Raw genomic sequence first — 26,220 nt, 5'->3', positions numbered from 1 at the left:
GCCCCCCTCCCCAGGTCTTCACCACCCCATTGTCTGTGTCCATGGTTTATGCATATATCAGTTCAGTTTTTATTACCATTGAGAGCTATTTATTTGTTATCAATTGTAAATCCAATGAGTGACCCTTTACCACTAAAGTTCATTTGTCCTGAGCAGGATCAAGATTTTTTTTCCCTTCAAAACATATGTGCACCATTATTCCAGTTACTTCTTACGCTTTCAGAATAGTCTATTTAACTATGGAAATGGATTTAAAATTGTATGCTATTAAGTAGAAAAAATTTACTTGGGTTTTTCCCAATTACTATTCTGCTCAAAGCTAAAAGCAGTTAGTTGCCTATAACTTTTTTAGATAAAGAAGCTATAATGTCTTTTTCTTAGGACTAAAAACCCTGTTTGTGCTTTGAAAATTGTGGAGTTTTTTTGCTGTTTTTTAGTAGCTAATTACTGCCTGGATTGTCTGTGCTGGACATTTTTGGTTTGTGGGATTTTTCTATGGTATGTCTGAGAATTAGATATTTTGTACTCCCTATCAAATTCAATTGGAGGTGCTGCTGATTAATGTGTTTTAGTTTAAATAACCTTATATTACATATTCTCTAATATGTTAAAAATGTACTCATAGAAATGAATGGTGAAGACTAAGGAGGAGAAAAAGTACTAAGACCAAGTAGTTAGTAATTCATTGAAAAAATAAGGCCTTGTTGCTAATCCTGGTGACCTGTATCCAGGATTAGGAACAAAAGTATGTCTATAATAATACATAACCAAACAGGTTACTAGGTTTCATATTTTCCAATTCTGAAAGAAAACATTACATGACTAAATATTTAGCAAGTGCCTAATGCTTGGCACAGAGTTTGATAGGAATATTAATTACATATGGATCTAGTTTTCAGATAACACATAAGAGAACATAAGCAAATAAAAGCCAAGAATATTGTTATTTTCCTTTATAAACTCAGTACCTAAGAAAGTGCCTTGATGATGCCAACTTAGGGTTTGAGCAATTATTGAATGAATGAATGAATGAATGAATGAACGAACTTGTTATTTATATATACTCAGTCTCCTGTGGAACTTTTTATGGATGAGAGAGCTTAATTGAAGTCTGAGAATCAGAGATTTGATAGAGTGGTGAGATCACAAATCCCATAAAGCATATCTACTAGAAAAATAGTCATAGAAAAGCATTTGATCAATTTAGTTCTCTATTTCTTACAGTTAGTATACTTTTGTACCACAGAAAAAGTACAAAAGCATTATATATGATCCCATTTTATTGTATTCTCATGTGACTTCACTTTTTCTTCATACATTCCTTAGTGGTAAAATACTAGTTACCCCCAACCCCTAGAAGATCAGAATTCGAAAATAGAGTAAGTAAAATTCTGATTATTCATTTCATTAATTAGTTCTGGTAAATGTTCTGAGAGCAAAATTTAAAGTGAACTCCTTACATACCTGTATAATTCAATTATTTATGCTTTTTATTACTTATAATTCAGATTAACTTCACGTAATGCTATAGCTGAAGTGTATTTATAAAAATGGGTTTAATTTTTTTTTAATTTATTCAGCCTGTGATGTGTGAAAGGGCAGAGACACCACAAAGGAGTTTTTGTTTATATGTGTGCATGTGTATAAGCACTTGAATAAAAGGTGGCTCTTTGGGTGGGGCACAGTGGAAAAGAAGGGTGACACATGTTTTCTCAATGTCCTTGTGTAGGAGAACGAAATGGTAACCTCTTTCATTCAGTACATCCAAACAAGCTCCCTGCTCCGCTTTGTCAGCATGAAGTTCCTCTTCAAAATGAGCAACACGTGAAGCATAGGTGTGCCTGAGGGCAGCAAAGTTACTGCGTATTTTTCTCATGGGTTTTCCTGGTAACAATTGCCTGTGTTTTCCCATTTGCCCTCAGCCTCGTCAGAAACCCTTCTCGCTTCCATAGATCCATCCTACCAGAGGTCACAGATCACACCGAACCTACAGAAACAGGAAATCGGACTTCCTGAGTCCACTTCCAAACACAGAAACCTGTTTCCTTTGCACATCTCACATTGGCAAAGCTGTCTTAGCGGAGTCAGTGTGGAAGCCGCCGTTGAAAAGGCGAGAAGGACTCACTCCCCAGCTTCACATGCGCTTTCTTGCTTCCAACTCCTGAGATGAAGGGAGCGAGGCTATTGGTCCTGCTTTCCTGTATATGGAGTGGGGGCTTTGGGCTGAACAGCACTGCGCAGACTGGGACTCCGTCTGAGGGTGAAAACTCCCAGGAGGTGGCCTCTGCTTCGGTTCCTCTGAATAGACTACAAAGCCACCGAATGCTGCCGGCCTCTCAGAGCATGCCAGCTGAGATGGTCACTGAGCCAAGAACCTCAGAAGAAGGGCTCCTACAACCAGCCTCGCGTCCCGCGGAGACCAGCGCTGCTCCCGGGGGAGTGAGACCCCCAGCCACCACAGTCCCAGGGGAGACGGAAGAAAGGGTGCTGAAGTTGCAAACTCTTGCCCCTCTGACCAAATCTAGCAGCGAGGTCAGGCCTAGGGTCGAGTCCGTGGTCCTCTCCAACGCCACGCTGAAGTTTCTGCAGAGCTTTGCCAGCAGGTCGAATCAAGGGACTTCTCTGAGCTCAGTTGGCGGCGTGGGAAATCGATCCCCACGAGAAACATATCTCAGCAGAGGTGACCCCAGCGAAAGCCAGAGATCCAACTATCAAAAGTCAAGCTTTGAGACAACGAGAGGGAAGTAAGAAACATTATTTTCTTCTTTTTCCCCCCTAACTATAAATAAGGTCTGTAAGATTGCAAGCTAACCGTTCAACTATCTCACTCCCAGAAAATAATTTTATATTTAAGGTGAAAGTGAACCATATTTCAGTTAGGGCAATGCAATTAAGTGTTACCTTATCTAATGGAGAAAAGATGAACAAACAAAATGCAACAATTCTCTTTTAATTGAAGTTGTCAAAGTCACTTACAGAGGTATTTTTACTTGCGATAGTTACTAACAAAGAATGTAACACCACAGTGACTGTTAGTTCAGTTCATTCAACTCAAGGGTATGTTGGTTGTGCTCAGGATTACACCCACAACATGAAAGGAAAAAAAAAAAAAAAAGGCAATATAGTTGGGATGTGAACAGACTTAAAAATTGAAACAGCCTGGTGCTGTGGAACGCATACAGTTATCAAGATCAAACTAAGTAGTCCTCGCTTGGAATCCTGGCTCCTGTGCTATCTAGATTCATAACTTTGAGCAAGTCAGTTGATCTCCCTGAACCTCAGTTTCTTCATATGTGAAATACAGAAGTTGTGGAAGAAGTACAAATAAAACCTGGTTGATTTGGGCTAAGTTGAGACAATTTGGGATTTAAAAAAATAACATTTTTTCCTATTGCTTTTGGAATGTTATAGTGATTCTAAATAAAAGGAATACGTATGGCTATAGGATATTTTTTTTCTGGCATATTTTGTCTCATTGTTCACTCTCTCTCATCTTAGCACTGCAGTTAGTCACTCCTGGCTACATCAGAGCTGTGTGTGGTTTCCTGTCTAGTAGAGTGGATGTTTGTCAGTGACCAAGCACTTTGAAATAGGCAGGATAAAAAGAAGAAATTAGGATTAATGCATTTATGCATTGAGTAAGTGTTTGCTGGGGACTTGATCTGTCCACAGCATGGTGCTTGTGCTGAACGTAAAAGAATGAACAAAAACTCCCGTTGTCCTGCTCTCGTGGATTCCACAGACCAGTGGGAAGAGTATGAGGAGGAAAAACTGTATCACAAATGCTGATGTTGGATTAAAATGGTGATAAGCATTCTGAATGAAGCTTATGAGAATATACAGGAGGGTGCATGGCCTACAGGGGAGGTGAACAAGCCTTCCCTGAGAGGATAATAGGTGAAATGAGGTACTGGTACACATAAACTTCTTACTTAACTTCTCCCACAACTACAGCCCCTACATGCACATACTTGAATTTAAATCTTCACCATCTCAGTGATGGGTAGTTTCATAATTAGAAACCTTGGATATATATTTTTTAATATATTTTTATTGACTTCAGAGAGGAAGAGAGAGGGAGAGAGTGATAGAATCATCAATGATGAGAATCATTGATTGGCTGCTTCCTGAACACCCCACCCACACTGGGGATTAAGTCCACAACCCAGGCATGTGCCCTAACTGGGAATTAAACCCTGACTTCCTGATTCATAGGTCAATGCTCAACTACTGAGCCATGCCAGCTGGGCCCTTGGATATATTCTTAACATTTTCTTTCCCTCTAGCCTTTAACAAAGAAAAGAATAATCTTCTTAGTACCTCCTCCAATATATTCCAGATTCCTCAGCTTTTCTCCACCTTCACTACACCATCCTATTCCTAGTTTCTATTATTTAACTTGCCCATATTTCCACTCTTGTGTTCTGTAATCCATGCTCCACACAAGTAAGAGATTTTTTAAAACTTTTTATTGAATAGATTTGACATATGACATTGTTTAAATTTAAGGTGTTTAAACTTTTAAATCATTTTATTAATGTATTTCATTGGACATATGACTTCGTCTATTGTGGCCTATTACATGATATACTAACAAGAAAGGAAAGTATGACAGCATTATTTCTTAGAAATTTTAGATTTACTTATCTCTTAGACTTAGGGATATTTTTTACTATATATCAATTTTTTGCATATTTAAAATGAAAATATCAGTGAAACTGTCTAACCAATACAGACTGAAAGATACTGTTCATTTCAAAATATATTTTTGATTGCAGAGATGTGTGTCTTAAAATCTGTGAATTTTATATTTTGCTCACATGCTCAAAATTACTCAGTAGTTTTCCATTACATTTAGAATAAAATGCTGAATTCTCACTAGGGATCACAGGTCTTACTTGACATGAGCCTGCCTATCTTTATGATCTCACTAGAGGCCCGGTGGTGGGGGAGGAACCACGGGAGGTTGGCCACTGGCCCCGAGGAGGAAGCCAGCCCTCAGCCCCTCTGGGAAAGGGGCTGCGTCCACCACCACCCACCCCCAGTTCCCGTCCCATCCCAGGGCTGAAGGCCTGGGCAGGGACAGGAAAGGAGGCAATGGTCGCCAGGCCAGGCGCAGAAGAAACGGATGCCAGACACCGATGCCACTGTTGGCGCTCTACCACCATGTAGTTCCCTGCCTCCCCCCCCTCCTCCTTCCCTTGCTGCTGTGCCACCACCACAGAGGGCAGCCCCCGGGGAAGGGAGAGGATTGGAGTGAGACAAACCCTTGTGTCGAGGGCTGACTTTCAATAGATCTCAGTGAGGGGGCTGCTCTGCTATGTATGAAACCCCCACCCGGAAGCAGGTTTAGCACCAGGGGCCAATGGGGACTGGCCAGCGGTGGGAGGTTGGCTGTAGGAGTCCACTGACCACCAGGGGACAGCTCCTGTATGGAGCGTCTGCCTCCTGGTGGTCAGTGCACATCATAGCGACTGGTCAACCAGTCATTCCAGTTGTTCGGTCGTAACATTCATTTAGGCTTTTATATATATACTAGAGGCCCAGTGCACAACATTCGTGCACTGGGGGAGGGGGTTCCCTCAGCCCAGCCTGCACTCTCTCACAGTCTGGAACCCCTCGAGGGATGTCTGCCTGCTGGCTTGAGAGTGTGCCTAAGCAGGCAGGCGGACATCCCCAAAGGTTCCTTAGCACTGCCGAGGAGGTGAGAGGCTCCAGCAACCACCACTGCGCTCGCCAGCTGTGAGTTGGGAGGCAGTAGCAGGAGCCTCTCTTGCCTCTGAGGCAGCACTAAGGAGCAGAGAGCCTAGCTTCTGGCTGAGCGGTGCTTCCCCTGTGGGAGCTCACTGACCACCAGGAGGCAGCTCCTGCGTTGAGGGTCTGCCCCCTGGTGGACAGTGCATGTCATAGCAACCAGTCGTTCTGCTGTTTGGTCGATTTGCATATTAGCCTTTTATTATATAGGATAGATCTTCCATTAGGATCCATGGTCACTCCACTTTACTTCCTCCAACCATGCTGGCCTTCTTTCTGGTTACTGAGCATGTCAAATTAACATACATCTCAAGGAAACTTTCTGTTCACTCTTGCTAGAATGCTCTTCTTTCAATATTTAGAATGAAGGACTTCTTTTCCTCATGAAACTGCAACTTTAATGTCTCACATCAGAGACCTTGCTGACTACTCAGTGTAAAGTTGCCATCCTTATTTTATCACCCTTATTTTTTCCATAGCACTATTTAAAATTATTGAGTCTATGTATGTAAACCGTTATGTATTTTATGTTTTTTAACAGTAGAACATGCATCCCATAAAAATAGGAACCTTGCCTTATTTACTATTCTATTCACTGCTTACAACAGTGCCAGGTACATAGAAAGAACTCAACAGAACTCTGTGGATTGTGGATGGACTTGGAGTTTAGAAGAGAAGTCAACTAGAGATATAAATTAGGGAAATATAGAAATATGCACACTCAATTGTGAAGGTTTTATTGTGTGTATCTTTTTCTTTCTTTATTTTTTTAATAAATGGGACAAGAGAGAGGGGGCAAAAACCAGGGCTAGCCTAGAGAGTTTTCCACTTTTTTATTGGTTGTTTTATTTTATATACAGAATGGTTGTAAATATGGTAAAAAGTTAATGAAAGGGCCAGAAGGAAACTAAAAGTTGAATATGAAACAACATAAATATTTTATTTGCTGAGTTTAATAACTTGGGTTCTTTTAGAATTTCATTTATTTATTCCTTTTAATACAAGCTACATATTTTGCTGTATGTACAAGTAAGTGGCTTAAGTTAAATGAATTATGACTTCTAGTATAATATGTAAAATTTTAAGTTCTACAAGTCTTTTATTAGACTACATGTAGATATGAAAAATCTGATCAATAAAATTCATCTGTTGTCTTAGTCCATTCAGGCTGCTGTAACAAAATAACATGCTGAGTGGCTTACCAAACAACAGACATTTATTTCTCATGGTTCCGGAAGCTGGAAGTCTGAGGTCAGGTTGCCAGCATCGTTGGGTGAGAGCCTTTTCCAGCTTCCAAACTTTTCATTGTATCCTCTATGGTGGAACAGTGAGGGGCATCTCTAGGGCCTCTTTTATAAGGGGAATCAATCCCATCATGAGGGAGTGGCCTCCTGACCTAATCATCTCCTAAACCCCCACTTCTAAGTCTATCATATTGGGCACATATGAATTTCAACATATGAATTTGGGGAAGGAGGGACACAATATTCAATTTATAGCATGTGTAGTTTTCAAAATTATTGTCAAGCCTATTTTTTTAAAAAATATATTTTATTGATTTTTTACAGAGAGGAAGGGAGAGGGATAGAGAGTTAGAAACATCGATGAGAGAGAAACATTGATCAGCTGCCACCTGCACACCCCCTACTGGGGATGTGCCCACAACCAAGGTACATGCCCTTGACTGTAATCGAACCCGGGACACTTCAGTCTGCAGGCCGACGCTCTATCCACTGAGCCAAACTGGTCAGGGCTTGTCAAGCCTATTAGCATCCAAAGGGAATTATTCTCACATGCTGTAAAAAGAGAACCATACCATTATATTAAATATTATTTTTATTTCCTTAGATAATAAATGCTACACTGTATTACCAACAGTGAAAGCTAATACTAAATAAAGCATAAGCTGTACCTTAATTTTTCTCATTGTTTCCTTTTATTTTTATTCCCTTGACATTTCTACTCAGTAAATTGCTACTGAATATATAAGTAAACATGCTAGAATTTAACAAGTATTTAAGGCAGGTAATTAAATGAGAATTTTTTTTTGTATTTCCACACCTGTTTTTTAATATGAAAATAGTATTTTAAAATGTGTTATTTAAAGGAAAATGGTTAAGGAGTCAATTTTCAGGAACAACAGGATTATGTATAGGATTAAGCACCACAGCCTCTTCTTAGCCAGCCTTTCCCCAGGTTTTGTGGTCTGTATACTGGGAAAGCCTGCCACCTCCTGGAACAGAAGCAGCTTGCAGTGTCCCTGAATATGTTGAATTCACAGTTTGGGAGAAAGAAACAGAAAAAGAAAATTAGGTAAAATAAAACAATTTTGTGAAAAAGGTTGTACTGAATAATTTTAAAATGGTTACTTATACATGTAACATATTTTGGGGTTTCTAAAATGTGTCAATCAAAAATATAGTAGATTGTGTACTTATAATGCTTCTCTTAGTTCATTATCCACAAGACTTCACATTGGATAAGTCAGATTAGACTCCTTTTTCTGCCCCCTATTTTGTATTTCTGCAAAGTAAGCTCATGTTCGTAAATAACCAAAGACGTCTGCTTTTCCCTAGGGGGAAAAAAAAAGCCCTTTAACCTATTAACTTGGAAAAATCAAAGAATCAATACAAGCTTTTTTCCCGTACATGTTGCTGCACAAAAGCAATGGTGTTATTACCCATAAAGAGAATCCAGATGCAGTCTGCTGCTTGGAGGGTGACCAATCCATGGGAAGCTAACCACTTCAAAGTACCTGCTCTCCATGCACATAATCCGATTGGAAACGGACAAAGGATTTCTAGATTTAAGCAAAATGCTTGTCTGGGATCATTACATTTATCTTATTCTGCCTGTCACCACTTCACCATGCTTAATTTTCTATTTTTAAACATATTTTTTGATAATTTGATTTTAAAATTGTATTTCCATTTTTAACATCATAGCATAAACCTAATTACAAGTCACACCAGGGGTTCTATGGATAATTCTTCCATTTTACACCGGACCAGAGATTGCCGGGCCATGAGCAATCTGCTGCTATGCTTTTTGCCTACTCAGCTATTTTACTAGTAGTCATGAGATTGTTTTATTACTTTGAACTTTGGTAGCTGGTGACCCTGTTATTTATTCTCATAAATGATCTACCTATCTATCTATCTATCTATCTATCTATCTATCTATCATCTATCTATCTATCATCTATCATCTATCATTTTCAAAACCCAGAATATGTACAATTAGGGTACTTATCTTTTTCCAGCCTCATATTCCAGCCTCAGTAGTCATTCAGCTAATGTTCATGTGACATACAACTGTGCATCTGTTGAAGTTCCTTTGCTGTAATTAGGATAACCAGTGGATTTGCATGAGGAATCTAAGTTTTTAAAATATGCCTTTATGTGTTTCTCTTAATTTTAAGTCTTTCTCCTTTTTATATCTTGCTTTTGCCAGTTCTTCATTTCACATTATTTTTGAAAGTACTGCCATACTTTAACAAAATGTGCTAGTGTCTTTGTATGTCTTCATGGAACTGAATTTTTAAACTTTTCATTCAAAAGAACCTTGCGCAATAAGATATATGGTGCTTAATTTATCTGTCTTAGAAAGATGAATGACTGAGTCAGCTTTATCTGTAGAAGACCATTTGGTCCTAAGAAGCCTAAATATTCCAAAGCAGATGATTACTAACTTTAGTTGCTTTACCCTGGGAAAATTGGGCTCCCTCTTTAACATTCAGGGTGATTTCTGCATTCTTTTCATTATTTTTATTTTTAAGCAGAATAGATGTTTTAATACTGATTTAGAGACATACCTCTCATCTCATTCTGATTTGCACTTGTAGTGGTTTGACAGTCATATAACATTTCTTTCAGTACTATGTTTTGTAAATCAGCTCTGCTCTCCGGGGGGGGGGGGGGGGGGGGGCAGGACAAACCAAAGTCTTAGATGAGAGGAAAAGATATAAATTAAATGTAACAAGACACATATTTACAATGGAAAAATAATCGAAATAGAAAGGGAGAAGAAAAAACAGATATATCCAATGACTCATTCAACCTGTAATTGTTGAGGACTTTCTCTAGTTTGCTATTGGATATTTTTATGATAAAATAACTGGTATTGCAAATAGCAACCAGGAATGAGGCTGCTCCTTCTTTTCCTACTCTTTTCAAGCACAGCTTGGTATTCAGCCCAAGATGCAAGAGTACTCACCCCAAGGACCTTTAAAATGACCTGTCCCCTTGTTTCATTTAACTTTTCCCACATATTCTAACCACCTCAGCAGCCCCACACTCAGAGCTCTGTTTTCTTCACCCTGTATTATCTTTCTTTTAGTGTTTACCCAAAGTTGAAATTTGAAAACTGTTCCTAGGCAGAAAATTAGATTGAATATGGAGTTCAAATCATGCATGTGTGTCCCTTTCTCACAAGAATCCTATCACTGTGTTGTCGTTGTCCAAAACCTGAAAAATATTGTTATACTAGAGGCCCTGCCTGTGCCCTCTCGCAATATGGGACCCCTCAGGGGATGTCGGACTGCTGGTTTCGGCCTGATCCCAGCAGGCCAGGCTGAGGGACCCCACCATGGGCCTCTAGTATGCATATAAGATCTTTGGTTAATCTCTTCCCGCCCTCCCTCCTACCCCTTCCCTCTGAGACTCATCAGTCTGTTCCATGTTTTCATGCCTGTGCATTGAGCATCTGCCCTCTGGTGGTCAGTGTGTGTCATAGTTACTGGTCGAACGGTTGGCTGGTTGGCCGGTCACTTAGGCTTTTATATATATAGATATACCTTGTCCAGCTTTATAGTTTTTACCAAGGGAAGATAAATCTGGTGCTTTTGTTGTGACCACAGCCAGAAATTTCTGGAATTTATGTTTTTAGTTTATTTCATAAGAAATTATATAATAAGCTTATTTACTTGTATCGAACTAAGGTTTGATTAAAAATGCATTGATTCTATAGAGTAAATTGACGAGAATTGATATCTTTACATTGGCTCTTCCCGTCAATGAACATAAGGTATTGGATTTTTTTTCAGGCTTTTCAATAAAGCTTACAATATTTGTATATTAAATCTCACATTTTTTGTTGGATGTAACAAGGTAATATTATTTTTGCCACTGTAAACAGTATTTTTTAAAATTTTGTTATTGCTTCATTGAACTGTAACTGATCTTAAAAATGTGGCTAAACTTTTCATTAATTATAAAAATGTTTATGTTGATCTTACCCACATTGCTGAACTCTTTTATTAATTTTAATCATTTGCATCTAGACTATTTCATTTTTTTTCTTTATTCATAGTCATATCATCTACAAAAAGATTTATTTTTTCCTCTTTTGGATCCTTACACCATTTATTTCTTTACTTCTGTCTTACTACACATTAAGATATAGAGGTAATGAACTTAGGTCTGGATCTCCAATCTTGGTCCTAATATTGGTACTTGCCATAAGAGCAATCTTGGATTTTGACTTAGCTTACAGCCAAACAACACAGGTTTTGGATTTACTTCTAATTTACTCTTAATTTACTTTGACCTTACAGTGTTCCTTTACTTTCCATTAGTACAGCAATGCAGTAACAAATGTGTTTTCTATCCTCTCCAGATATTTTAAAGCTAGACATCAATATTTTAAGGTATCTGATCTTCTGTACTAGCACAGAAATAGATATAGTTCTATGAAAATAATTTTGATAAAAGGAATTCTTTGACAATGATTTTTTCCTAACAAAAATGATGTCTTCCTTAGGAATTGGTGTGCTTATGTGCACACCAGATTATCTCCCACAGTGATACTGGACAACCAAGTCACTCACATTCCAAGTGGGAAAGGGCCTTGTGGCTGGAGCAGTGGGTTCTGTCCCCAGAGGTATGTAATGGTTCTTGAAAATAGTAATTGCTTGCATCAAAATTGTGTATGGCCTGGAATATATGGAGAAAGTTAATCATCACATTAAACTACTAGTGTATGTATGATCATGGATAAGTAAAATGCAGATACTGCTAATACTTGCCTATATGGGTGTGTTTTTACTAGTATAGAATGTGAGCTAATGCAGGGATATACTTATACTAGTATCTATATAGTATATAAAGAGGCAGGGTTGTAACATCCGCAATGACCGGAGGCTTGACCAAACGCCAGGCTGCGCACGCAGCAGGTGAGTGGGCTGAACTGCTGACCTCTTGGAGAGAGAGAGAGGTGGGGCTGATCAGCCGCAGCAGTGGCTGCTGGCAAGCGGGCTGAACTGCTGACCTCTGGGAGAGAGAGACAGGCTTGGCTGCTGGTGAGGCCCGGAGAGAGAAGCAGGGTTATTAGACCCTGCTTCTCTCTCCGGGCGTCACCTACAGCCATTGCCACTGCTGATCAGCCCCGCCTCTCTCTCTCCGAGAGGTCAGCAGTTCAGCCCGCTTGCCTGCTACGTGCAAAGCCTGGTGTGATTCAATTTTTTAATGACTGGTTTGGCAGTATATTGCATATGGATGGCTATCAGTTCAGATATAGGGATTATGTATTTTTGTCTGCAAAGAGCATCTCCTCCTGCTGAAAAAGGCTCCCCCCATTTAAGCAATCTTATCCTATATAATCTATCTATACTAATAAAAGGATAATATGCTAATTAGACTGGGTCAACCAGCCATCTTCCAGATGTCTGACTTCCTTCCGGACAAATCCATGGTGGTGGGGGCTGAGGCAGAGGCAGTTAGGGGCAATCAGTCTGGCAGAGGAGGGCAGTTGGGGGCAAGATCAGGCTGGCAGAGGAGGGCAGTTGGGAGCAAGATTAGGCTGGCAGGGGAGGGCAGTTAGGGGTGTTCAGGCAGGCAGGCAGAGGCAGTTAGGGGCTATCAGGCAGGCAAGCAGGCAGAGAGGTTAGGGGCGATCAGGCAGGCAGGGGCCAAGGTAGGGGTGATCAGGCTGGCAGGGGGGCAAGGCAGGGGCAATCAGGCAGGCAGTTAGAGGGGTTAGGGATGACCAGTCAGGAAGGCAGAGGGGTTAGGGGCGATCAGGCAGGCAAGCAAGTGAGGGTTTAGGAGCCAGTCATCTTGGATTGTGAGTGGGATGTCTGACTGCCGGTTTAGGCCCAATCCCTGTGGTAGGATCGGGCCTAAACCAGCTGTCAGACATCCCCCGAGGGGTCCCAGATTGGAGAGGGTGCAGGCGGGCTGAGGACCCCCCTCCATGCACGAATTTTGTGCACCGGGCCTCTAGTCTTCAATAAATGTTAATTCTCATGCTTGTTTCTATTTTTACTACTATTACCTTTATTCTTTAACCTTATCAACAATCCTAGCCTTTATTTCCTTATGAAATTCACACACAGCTTTAAAGGTTTATTGATAATTTCCCTTTCATTATAGGTTAGAGAGAAGTCCACAATGTGGCAGGCCACCAATTGCAATTACGCATAGTAAAGCAGCTCTGTGGGGCCTTTCTTTTTGTGTCTATTTGAATGACACATGTTATTTAGTTTTCATTTTTTTAAAAACACATGTAATTGTTCTAATATCTGGGGCTGAGTAACTGATAAATTTCCTGAATTCATACAGTCACAGTAGCTTAGCTGGGGATATTTCAGAAGAACGTGCAATAAAAACTAACATTGTTATTCAGGTCATGATGGCTAATGTTATGCAAATTGTTATACGAATAACTCAGGCAATGAATCTGACACATCGGCAATCTGGAACAGTGTGCAGTAAGAATACATAAAATCAAGGTGTTTCTTAGTCCCTGAGGAATAGCTACAGTTCATGGTCCAGAGAGCTAAGCACATCTTAGGGATTTGGGAGAGCTGAGCTGCAGTTCTGCTTTCAGCATCTGCTCCCTTTGTGACACTTCCCTTGTCGACATGAGATACAAAGAATGCCTGGTTAATTCTTTAGTAATGAAAATATTACCACAGAAACATGTATCATACTGCCCTTCTGAGTTCAAGGTGAGCTTTTTAAATCTCTTTAAATGGACCAGAAATATGTATCTTTATTTTCGTCTCTTACCTTTCTCTACCTTTGAATGGATCTCTCCATTTATTCACTATTTCTGTACCAATGCAACGTTTGTCACTTTCTTGTTCATTACATCTGAGCGGCATTCAGCAGAAATCCAGTTTGCCAAAGCAGGGAACATTGACTCTGACAATAATGCAGCTAACTGCTTGAGTTCATCCTTATAAACTCAAAGGAGTCCTTTTCCCACCTGCCTTACTTCCTATTTAGCTTTAGCTTCTTGACTGGAGATGATATTTCACTGGACAAAGTTATTTACTGAATATAATTTACTGAAATAAGCAGAAATAAACGATTAGCCTGCATTTGGAGATAAAAGTCATCTGAAAATTGAAGAATAACCTTACACATTTTGAATTACCATTGTTGCAGCAGAAACTAAAATCCAAGTCTCCCAAAGCAAAGCCCAGTCTGTTATTTCCTCCACATCATAAATAAAGGGTTTATTTATGAAAGTGACTACAGTATTTCCAACTAGTTGTATATGACAAACACTAGATCATACCAGGGAGCCTAACCCACACAGCATGGATGAAAACCCTAGTTTGATTACTTTTAGATATGGGACTTTGAGCAAATTATTTCATCTCTCTGTTCCTCAGCTTCTTCATTAGCAAATTGAGATAATAATACTTTCCTTATAGAACTTATATGAGAATTAAATAAAATAATATAGGTCCATTTCATAGACCCATTTGATAAATATTAACTAAATATTGAAGTCATGGGGATAAAAATAATATGGCCAAATTTTATTTATGACTTGCATTTACATACATTGAGCCTACAATTGTGTATTATTCACTATTTATATTGATTCTTGAGATGTTATAGTTTTGAGAATTCCCTTTCATGCTTCCTTCTCAGAAATATTTTATCATGTTAGATCTTTTCCTCTCTCCCCAACCCCTCTCAGAGAGAAATACTATATGAACAGAATAATATATAGTGTGATTTAAAAATGTGAGAAATGAGAAAGTTCAGGCTGAAAATCATAGTGGTTATAATAATTTCAATTAGATTACTAATATCCAATTTGTTGTAAGTTGTTTGTTATTGATCAGGAGTAAAAAGGATCATTTTAACTATAACAATATAAGAAAAATGAGAATTGAAATAAAACTAAATTGCCTCTATAAACTATTTAAAAATTGGAACTAAAATAACTTTTAACATTGGTTTAGTGAAACACATTATAAAAGGAAAAGCTATAGTATCTTTAGAAATGTAATGATAGTCATAAATTTAAATATCAAATAGTATGACCTTTAATACATTTTTAATGTGTTTAAAGAAATCTAAGTTTGACAATGACATTAATGATAAATATACTAATAATAGTAATGACAATAATAACAACAACAGATAACGCTTACTGAATGCTTATTATATTTCAGAAATCATCCCAAATGCTTTACATTAATTATTCCAACTAATAATTTAACGTGAGGCAAATAACTCATTTCCTGCAATTGCTCTCCTTTCTAGATCTCAGAGGATATCAAATCCTGTCTACAGGATGCAACATAAAATTGTTACCTCATTGGAATGGAAGTGCTGTCCTGGATTCAGTGGAGCAAAATGTCAGCTAAAAGGTATCGTCTAATGTTAGTTTTGTAGTAACAATTAGAAGCATAAACTTCTGAAGAACAAGCAACTGATTCTAGTGAAGAAGAGTTGCATTTTCCCTTTTGAATCAGTTAATTAACATGTCACCAAACGATTAGAACTTACCTTTTCAGTGCCCCCTAACTTGGTAGCTATTATAGTACCCTAAAACCTCATAATCTATCTTTTAAATTCTCCCCTCACTTTTATGTTGGGTTTACATAATGGGTGAATGGAGATCTCATTAAATATCTTGCTTTTTTTCTTAGCTATATGCTGTAGAAACATGCCTTATTAAAATACCAGAAATCCCAATTTTTAAAAAAATTATCGTTAGACATGACCCTATGTAAAATAAAAAGAAAAACACTACCCTCTATTTTCTCCAGTTCGATTATTTTAAATAATATTGTCTTTATAAATGAAACTCAGTTTTAAAGAATATATAAAAATGTGGCATGAATTATTCTGCTTTTTAAAAAATCCTAATGGAGCCATTTTTTTCAACTGAGATTATAAGGGTTTTCTGGTAGCAAGGCTGATCAAACACATGGTAGCCTGCTGTGGCCTAACATCCATGCGACTATTATTTTGCTTATGGCTTTAAACAGGTTTCTTTTGAAAAAGAAGATATGGTATCAGCATACATATTTTAAATGAATGAATATTAGCAGTGGTGGGAAATTCAATCAGCCGTGTAGGAGACTGTGATTAAAAATTAATGTACGTGTGGAAAAACCATTATGATTCCTATTTAAAAAAAAAGAAAATTGTTATACAGAAGCTATAGGAAGCCTGCAGTTTAGTTAGAGATATTACATACATATGGTTCTTCTAGCCCAATTCAATGAAAATCTAAAGAGAAACTTCATTGTAATGCTATTTGTTCTGGGTCTAGACTGACTTTCAGAGATGTTAAAAAAATTTTAATACATTTTCAGAGTATAACATGTATATGTATTTCGTTTATAATCAGGTAAAATAAACTTTCAAACAAAATATCTGCACCAAAATAGTTGGAAATAAGATAATTTAGGATATTCTTTAAAAACCCAAGCATGAAGCATGATACTGCTTTCAAAGGACTTTGGACTTCATGAGTGCATAGATGTGCTCACAGTGGTAAAACGTATTTGTTTATAGTCTATACTAGAGGCCTGAGGCATGAAGATTTGTGCAAGAATGGGTCTTCCTTCCCCTGGCTGCCAGCACCACCTTCGCTACGGCCTGGAGCCGCCTTTCCACTCCTGCCGGGAGCCGCCTTTGTGCCTTCCCATGCTGCCCAGAGGCGCAGAGCGGCTGGGGTTGTTCAGAACAACTGCGTCATTGCCATGGCAATGACACAAGTATCCTGCCCTGCCCCCGGCTGCTCAGTGCCTGCATATGCAAATTAACCCTCCAACTTTGTTGGGTTAATTTGCATACTCACTCCTGATTGGCTGGGGGGCGTCACAAAGGTATGGTCAATTAGCGTGTTACTCTTTTATTAGGTAGATTTGGCAGATGGCTGAAAGTTCTGGGTAGTATTTAGAATTATATTTCTAAAGTCTAAGATTATTTTTGTATTTCTCTTATATAAAGAAGGATTTGTTAGGAATATTAATTCTATTATTATTTCTTAAAGATTCAAGTATTTGTTCATAGTATACCTTCCTGGAAATTTAGAATGTCATTACACATCCCATTGTACAGAGGGACTGGATGTAGATATATGGCAGGAAGCAAAGTCTGTTCCCCTAAGCTGATAAGGACTTCTGTTGCTTCAGGATTTGTTTTTTATGCCTACTGCAGCTGACCTTTGAACAACGCAGGAGTTAGGGGTGCTAACACCTCACACAGTAAAAAATCCACATGTAACTTTTGAGTTCCATGGGGGATTGGTCACAGAACTCACACAAAGATACCTAAATCCACAAATGCTCAACTCCCTTTTATAAAATGAAGTATTGCAATGTATACTGTGGGCCCTCAGCATCTGTGGATTCCAAACCACTGATGACTGGGCTCCACTCTTCAGGACATGGCTCAGCCCTCCATAACTAGGCTGAAAAAAACCCCACAAAAAAACTGTTTTCCATCTGGGTTGGTTGAATCTGCAGATGCAAAACCCTGGGATATGGAGGGTTAGCTGTATATTTATTGAAAAAAAATCCACTTATGAGTGGGCCCACACAGTTCAAGCCCATGTTTTTGCAAGGGTTAACTCATATAGATTATTAATACATTCAAGAGGGGAAAAAAACACATAGAATTTTGTCATTATAAATGTACATACAAGAACCAAGACTAGTTGACAATTTTGAATATCTACTATATACTGTTATTCCCCTTTTCTCAAAGTATTATATAAAATATTTAAATTAAATTCAAATAGTTTAGTTTTAAATGTTTAATGACACCTTGTGTTTTAAGTGGAAGCAGCCTGTGGATTTCTTTAATACTAGATTTACAAATTGTTACCTTGAATCCCTATTAACCAAAATGTCCCAGAACCATTTTGACTGTGACCTTCTGTCACAATACTATAATTAGAATTACTTACAATTCAGGTATCTGCTGCTGATAAGCTGTGTGGAGAGGTCTTCTTTCTATTGAAATCTAGAATAAGAATAATTTTCTGATGGCTGATATGCCCCTTGTGTGAGATTGTCATACAGTTAATTCTAATATCACTGCAATTCTAAAAGAACCTACGGTTGTTCCCTACAATATTATGACCATCCTACTCTTCAGTTTTATTGCAGTACAAGCTGTTGAATTTTTTATTAGTGCAATTGATGCACTGGTAGTATCAAGAACTACTGTGTCCCGTTGTCCCTTCAACCATTCTTTATTATCTCATCTATCCTGGGGTGTGTTTTTGTCCCCCTTCTGATTCCTACCCAATTACATGTCAAGTCCTCCCTCCCCTTTTTATCACACTTTATATATGAGCCAACAGTCTTGTATTCTTATATGAGAGAAACAATTGTCAGGTTTCCTTTGACAACACTCTCCATGCTGTCTCATATGACAAGTTGCCCCAAATATGGCAAGAATAACCAGTGTGACTGATTCATTCTTTAAACCTCTTCAGAGCCCTGAAGTGTTTGGAATAACTTGGTTGTGTAACTACCATGATAATTACTTCAGTGCTAGTCCTTCACATCAGGAGATTATTTTAGAAATAATATTCATAGAAAATGTGTGAAATACTGCATACATTTCACAAATCCCTGCTTCCCCAACAAGATTCCTCCTCGCAAGCAGAATAAATTTTATAAAACAAAAATAAAAACTTTAAGTTTATATCCTAGGAGGAATATCTTTTAAATGATATAAAAGCGATTAATAGGTCAGGAATAAATTAGAGATGCTAGCAACTATACTCTTTTACGTCTCCTCATCCGCTTGGTACCCCTCTGTCTTTTTCTTTTTCCCTCTATCTCTATAGATCTACCCCATCTGTTAGGAAGGAATGTCGGGATTCAAAATAAGGGAAAAACTCTTACTGTGTCTTATCCTGCAACATGCTGTTTATAATATTACTGTACTCCACACATGCTCTTTTTAAAATAACTCAGATGTCAAAATTCTGGTAACAAGTTCTAGATTAGCTTATTAAAAATATTAATCATACTTTCAAGAGAAAACCGATTTTTTTAAAAAAAGTCTAAGTGAATAGAACTTTGTTTAAAAAAGGAACAACAAATCCAATGGCAAATGTAATAGTTTTAATATATTTTACATTTGTTATACCTTTTTGAGGGTCAAATAGTTTGTCAGAAAGGGACCTAATTTTATAATATGATACCTGAGATATGTTTTTGAGATGTCATTAACAACATACTTTTTAAACCAATTTTATAAAATTTTCAATAATGTACTTTTCCAGTAGATGTCTAAAATGTTCTGAAGTAGAATAAGGACGTTGTGGCTTTCTCTAATGACACAAAGAACAGAAACTTAAGTTCAAATAATGTTATATTAGAGAGGAGAAAAGAAAAACTTCATTGCAAATCTGTTAAAAATTATCCAGTCAGCTTTAGTCAGATCCTCTAAATAGGAAAAAGGTAAAAAGGGGAAAAAGGTCTTTTATAAAATTACTAGAGGCCTGGTGCACTAAATTAGTGCATGGGTAAGGTCCCTAGGTCTGGCTGGGATCAGGGCTGCTCAGGTTCCCCATCTCCCACATCCCGCCTCCTCCTTCCCTCACTCCCTCAGTGCTCTGCCGCCACCACCACTGGTCTCCCACCATGTTCTGTGCTTCCCCCGGTGGTCAGCGCATGTCATAGCAAGCGATCAAACTCTGGGTCTCCCAGTTGAACTCCTGAGGGGACACTTTGCATATTAGCCTTTTAATAAAATTATGCTTATACTAGAGGCCCTGTGCACAAATTCGTGCATGGGTGGGGTCCTTTGGACTGGCCGCTATTGGGGCTGATTGTGGCCATCTTGCCTAGTCCTGATGAGGCCAATCAGGGCTGATCAGGGCCAGCTGGCTGGGGAGAGGGACCATGAGAGGTTGGCCAGCCATGGGAGTTTGGCTGTGGGAGGTTGGCTGGCTGTGGGAGGTTGGCTGTGGGAGCACACTGACCACCAGGGGGCAGCTCTGCACTGAGCATCTTCCCCCTGGTGATCAGTGTGCGTCATAGCTACTGGCCGGTCGTCTGGTCATAACAGTCACTTAGGCTTTTATATATATAGATAAAATCTATTACAGATATTCTAAAAAATGTCATGCAGTTATTGGAATAAACTGATCCCTACCATATGTTATGAATATATGAAAATGTTTTATTTCACAAATGCTGTGAAATAATTCAATAAATTATGTAAGAGCTATTGTAATTAACATTTTTTAAATAGGGCTTCTCCAATAAGATTATTTTAAAATATTACTTCAATTAATATGAAATGAGTTATAATATTTAAAACAGAAAAAAAACCTCATATTGCTTATATTTTTGCATATCTAATTCTTCCAAGTAGTGACTAATACTTTCCTCTTTGAGAAAGAAGATTGCCTCCTACAAACATATTGCTCAATAAAATTATGATGCACTTTGTCAAAAAAGTCTTTGTTCCTCCAAATTGCCTTATTCAATTTAACTACTAAATCTCAGTAAATCTGTATATATGCACTGAACTCCACCATGTAAGCATTCACTTCATATTGCAGGATCAGCTGGACACTGGTCTTGTTGAGCCACACAGGAAGGTTCCTAAGGAAGAGAGAACAAGCTTTCTCATTACTGAGTTGGCATAATGACTTCCTCCATATGCCTCAAAGGCCTGGGGGAAAAAATCCACAAATAACACTTGTGTAATTTTAAAGAGAAAGAAAATAAAATTGATCTAATAAGGAAGCTGTTGCTCTTGACACTTGCTGACCTTGCTTGCTTCTCTAAGTCATTAATCCACCAAGGTCAGAGTTTACAGTGCAAGGAAAAAAAGAGTAATTGTATTGGGAGAAGAGAAAAAATAAAGGAAACCTTTTAAAAAATATATTGAATTTTTAAAAAATCTGAAGTGCATAAATAAATGCTTTTTTTGTCTCAGTTTCTATCTCTTAGAAAGGATCAAGAAAAAAAGACAGAAATCGATGCCCTATGGGACAAAGCAAAGGTCTGTGCTTAAGTGCAAGATAAGATAGATTGCCTGGAAAACCTAGAATTTGTGGCAGTTCTTGTGGTCGAGAATACATATGGGAAGACAGAAAGATTGCTAAATGAAAAAAATAAGGTGCATCGATCAAATGGGAACTTTATCACAGGAGAGTAACTGACTCTACTGCCAGAGATTCTATCAGCACTTCTCCACCAGCTAAATCCCATGCAATAAGTTGGGATGAATGCAAGTATTGAACTCCAGTCAACAAACAGAGCTAGAAAAAGATAATGTAAAGGATTGAATTTGTTAAACAGGCATTTAAAGTTTTTTAACAGGGACCCTATCCAATGAATTCCAGAGAAAAGAGGTTGATATGCCAATTTTATCCAAAGATCTTTGTGTGGTGCTTACTAAGTGTTGTGGTTGTTTTTTTTTTTTTTTTCTTTTTACCTTAGGAGTACAATTTTCTCAGCTATTTCCTCCAATCACAATAAATTTAAAAATCACTATAGCTAAGAGTAAATTGAAAGTTTAGTGCACACACACAATCACACTAGTTTTTTTGTCATGAAATATTTAAAGTATTTTTCCAATTACATTTTCTTTTAAATTCATCTTTTTAAAATTTCACAAAATTATGGAGAAAATGTTCTTATTTCATGTATATTATGTTTCCATATAATGAGGAGTGAATCACCAAAGTTCAGTGTTCAAGAAAAACTAAAGACTTCCACTTGATACTTCTATGTATTATTCTTTATCCCTTTCAATTTATTTCTAAAGAAAGTTACTTGTCATTGATTTATTTTTTCTAATCTTTTTAGCTTTTATTTCTAATCTGCTGATTCACTCCAGTATATCACATTCTATTCTCTTATTTGCAATGCAATAGCATTTTTCCAGATCTCATGAAGTAAAATTATTTTAAATTCTTTTGACCCTAAGGTCAATAGAAAATTAGACTTTAACTCTTTATTTACCTCCTTTCTATTCTTGACACTTGACCTTATACCCAGGTTTGTTTCCACGTCTTGCATATTTAGGATCTTGTCTGGACTGCATGGCATAGAGAGAATTATAAGGATAAAGTGCCCCCACTCAAATATGACCCTAGAAGACTTAAAATGCTCACATGGTCTTGTGTAAGTGTGTGTATGTGTGTGTGTGTGTGTGTGTGTGTGTGTGATTCCCTGCTTTGCCAGTCCTTCTCTAATGCAGAAGGAAACTACATGATATGCAGTGTTGTAATCTCCACAATCAGAGGACAACATGCAATACTTTGTAAAGAGTGAGATAAAGAGACCTGATTTCATTAGAAGATAATGCAATATAAAACAATGCCTTACTCTTTGTAATAAAGCTTTAGCAAAGTATTTTGAGCCTGTAGAAATAAACCCTATGTAAAATTCTTGTGATTTTGTTGAGGTCACTCCACTTCAGTAAGGGTCACTAACACCTAAACCAATCTGCCTCCTGATTATGAGGATAGGGTGGGAGGGGTCAGGGGCCATATTCAAACATTTAATAACCAATTCAGTTGTTATTTTGTATATTAAAAGATGTTCCAGACTAACAAATATTAATAATTTATTATAAATTCTTGGATAATATTTATGGAAAATATTATGTACTAATAAGTAAACCAAAGTAAGAATCAAACAACTTGCTGATTCTGCTAAAATACTGAATGTTTCATAAAGACTATGTGGTACACAACATGGACCAGCAAGCTGTTAGCTTTGGAAATATTTCTCAGATGTTGTTACAATAGGAATTCCATTCATCATGTATTCTACAAGACATGCTGAGAGAGAGAGAGAGAGAGAGAGAGAGAGAGAGAGAGAGAGAGAGAGAGAAATATCTATGTGAGAGAGAAGCATCAATCGGTTGCCTTCTGTACATGCCCTGACTGGGAATAGAACTTACAACCCAGGTATGTGCCCTGACCAGGAATTGAACTAGCAATCTTTCAATGCACAGGACGACACTCAACCAACTGAGCCACTCCAGCTGGGTGAAAATTAATACTTTCCACTACATACCACAGCCCTCAAATAAGTCCAAGCTGTAGATTGCCTTCTTCAACCAAATATATCAACGATTATATAGGACTTTCTATAACACAGCCTGGTGATGGGGTGGACAAAATAAAAACATAAACCTTGGACATGAATGGAAATTCATTAATTTAGCTCAATGCTCTGAAGATAAAAACAATGCAAAATTCCATCTAACATAAGAGACTAATTAAAATTAACACCAAACATATTATACTTTCTTTGGAGTGAAGATGCTTTAGTATTATTGTCGCAGCCACGTAGGCCTAGAGAGCATAATTACCATGTGTCAGAGGTGAAGTTTCATTAGTACATAATTTCACATGGGAAGAAGTACAGACACCAAACACTTGTTTTCTCATGTCTGATATGCAGACTTCAATGAATAAGTCAGTTCATTAGAAGTCTGAAAATTACAGACAGGCATTACTTAATATGGTCAATATTTTAATGTCTTCCTTTAAATTGTTTTCCCCAATGAAAAATTTATATTGTCATTCAAAATGTTATTTGATTTATGGGAAATATAAGTGATTTTTTTACAGAGAGATTTATGTTATAAGACTTTCAATTTTCTGAAATTGTACTGCTTTTGCCAGTTGACCTCCTTGAGACGTGTTCTGTGATAGTTTACTTTTACTTGCATTTCTTATGTTCTGAGCCTATGCATTTCTTAAAAATCTGGGGAAACGCAGTTAAGTGGCCTACTACTTTAAACAGATATTCTTTCAGTAAGGAATCGTAGCTCTCCCTTATTTCCAAGTAGACACCAGTTGGAAATTGCATTGTTAAACATGCAGCCTGTGGCAGAAAATTATAAAACTGCTATGGCTTTTAGCACAGCTGATTTTAAAGTCTCCTCAATTATGTAGGCAGTTTATGCCTGCTAGTTTACAGCTTCTCCAGACTACCAACCATGTTCGTCTGAAAGGAGATCTGAATATTTTTTCAGAGCACAATTAGGGCTCTGCACTTCCAAGATCAGCGAGGTTGCACACTGCCCTGTGGATGCGGGCGGAGCAGCTTACTCTGCAATGGTCCAGGCATGCTTCAGTAGACAGGAAAATGAATGTCAGCCACATTATTGCTCGGGACTGGAAAAAAGAAAATGAGGCGGCCCCAATGTTTAACTCTCTCTCCTCTCTTTTTGCTTCTGTCTAGCCCAGGAACAGCAGCAGTTGATACACACCAACCAGGCTGAGAGTCACGCAGCTATTGGCGGAGAAACAGCCGAGCAGCAGCGGCAACAGCAACAGGATCCAGGTCACAGATTGTAATAACTATCATCCCTAACCCAATTATTGTCAACGCTATTTAGGACAACTTCCAAACGAGACACCACTTGGCTGTCAAATGTCTGTTGATGACACGTTAACATACCTCTGAACGCTTTTCTATTGGTGCTGTATGTTGGGCGAATCTTTGGCTGAGATGCAGGTTCCCTGCCTGAAGGGACCACTTATAATTACTCCGTGTGCAAACACAGAAGGAGAATAAAAATGCTGCCACATGTTTACAAAATAAAATCAAACTTTTGTCCTCCTAAGAGTGCAATCATGGAAGGAATGGCTTGATTCCTTTGAGGGAGCTAAGAAGGCTTCCTTCCATTGGTGATAGAGATCAAGAAGGGGTATTGATCACTGACTAGGGAAAAGTATTGTGATTAAGAGCTAACAAGAATCTCCTGTTAATCCAAAGTTGTCCTGTTACATATTTTCTCATCTTCCTCATCATAAATACTTTACCATTTATTTTAGGCTCAACTTTATCTGTTAGAAACATAGGTTGATTACTGATAAAAACATATCTTCCCTGTATTTGGCGTAGTCATATAAAATCGCGCACTCAGATTAAGGTGATCTCTTTAAGAATGCAGGTGAATATATCTTAGAAACTGTACTCTAATTTTTTAAGGCATTGGAATTCAGTATCTTCATAAAATCCTTCTTGAATTATTGAAGTGCCTTTGAAAGGCATGAAAAGTAGCACTGCTATATAAAGTGATTTAAGCTAAAATCTATGTCTCATTAAAAAATACCTCAGTAGAGAATCCTTCTCAGAATATAAATGCATCTACATACGTATATGTATACAGCTACACATATTTAATGCTGGAGCCTTGGATTTGAAAGTAGAAGATGAGGCATTAGCTCTGTAACCTTAACCAAGTTACTTCATCTATTGAGACTGTAGCAAAAACTCCTTGTTGTTAAAAAAAAAAAAAAGACTAAAAATTCTGGGCATAGTGAAAAGATTTTAGAAATCTAAGCTGATATAATACTTTGACAAATTTTTACCCCTAAATAGTGTAAAATACAGCTTGCCATTTGCTAAATGCATGTAGCCTATACCTTTTAAATATACAGTGCAAACATGATTTGTTTGAATTATCTTTACACCTATCATAAAATTTGAAAGGTTTTAAATATGTATTTTTCCATGTTTCCAATGTTCTCTCTTCTCAATACAGCAGTGACACAAAAAATGACTGACCAGCTGAACCAGCAGGCAATGAAACTGACCCTTCTGCAGAGGAAGATTGACAACATTTCTCTGGCTGTGACTGATGTAAGGAGCACATTCTCCTCCCTAGAAGAGAAAATCAATGATGATAAAGGCAGGGAATTTCAATCTTTTCTAAAAGGTAAACGTAAAACAAAATAAGTTATTTATTCAGTTAAGACAAAAGGCAAATCACTCATTTATTTTTTCTCATATCACTTTGGTACCTTTGCTTTAGATTGAGTGGTCTATTAGACTAATACCTATTTTTAATAAGCTGTTTTTAAATCACTTAATTTCTGAAATAATTTGGAATATCTAAATATTTTTCACCATGTAGTCAAATCTTTGAATGTTTTATCTGATTTATTGATATGTGCTTAGTTATAGCCTAACTGGTATTTCTTTATAGTTAAAAGAAATTTAACTATGAGTCATATTTATTTTCATTCTGATTTTTAGTTCAGGATAAAGATGAGGTTAAGGAATGATTAACAACATAGCTAGATACATGGTTGTCTCAATAATATTGCTGACGGTATTGAGGATAAATCTGAAGTGCTTTATTATCCCAGAAATTATCTAGCTTCTGGAGTATAATCAATAAAATATATCCTAAACATCTCAGGTCAGAGGAATAATTTTTATACAAATGCGAATCAGCTTTGTCTGAATTTTGTGCTTTTAAA

The 26,220-nt window shown here is 37.6% G+C and overlaps 1 protein-coding gene across 1 annotated transcript in view; it reads left to right on the top strand.

Annotated features, from left to right (window-relative positions):
• The first annotated feature begins 2,053 nt into the window (after positions 1–2,053).
• The window catches only part of MMRN1 (multimerin 1), a 43,675-nt gene continuing 19,508 nt past the window's right edge, over positions 2,054–26,220 (top strand). Inside the window, exons 1-5 of the mRNA XM_080668469.1 lie at positions 2,054–2,744; positions 11,515–11,634; positions 15,261–15,367; positions 24,191–24,292; positions 25,500–25,673. Of these exons, the coding sequence (XP_080524595.1) occupies positions 2,167–2,744; positions 11,515–11,634; positions 15,261–15,367; positions 24,191–24,292; positions 25,500–25,673 (1,081 nt within the window). The 5' untranslated portion in view covers positions 2,054–2,166. The remainder of the gene's footprint in view (positions 2,745–11,514; positions 11,635–15,260; positions 15,368–24,190; positions 24,293–25,499; positions 25,674–26,220) is intronic.

This window comes from Plecotus auritus (genome assembly GCF_963455305.1).
Source record: "Plecotus auritus genome assembly, chromosome: 1".
Classification (NCBI taxonomy): Eukaryota; Metazoa; Chordata; class Mammalia; order Chiroptera; family Vespertilionidae; genus Plecotus; species Plecotus auritus.
Note: the sequence above shows the minus strand (reverse complement) of the source record. Positions and strands in the feature narration are given on the sequence as shown.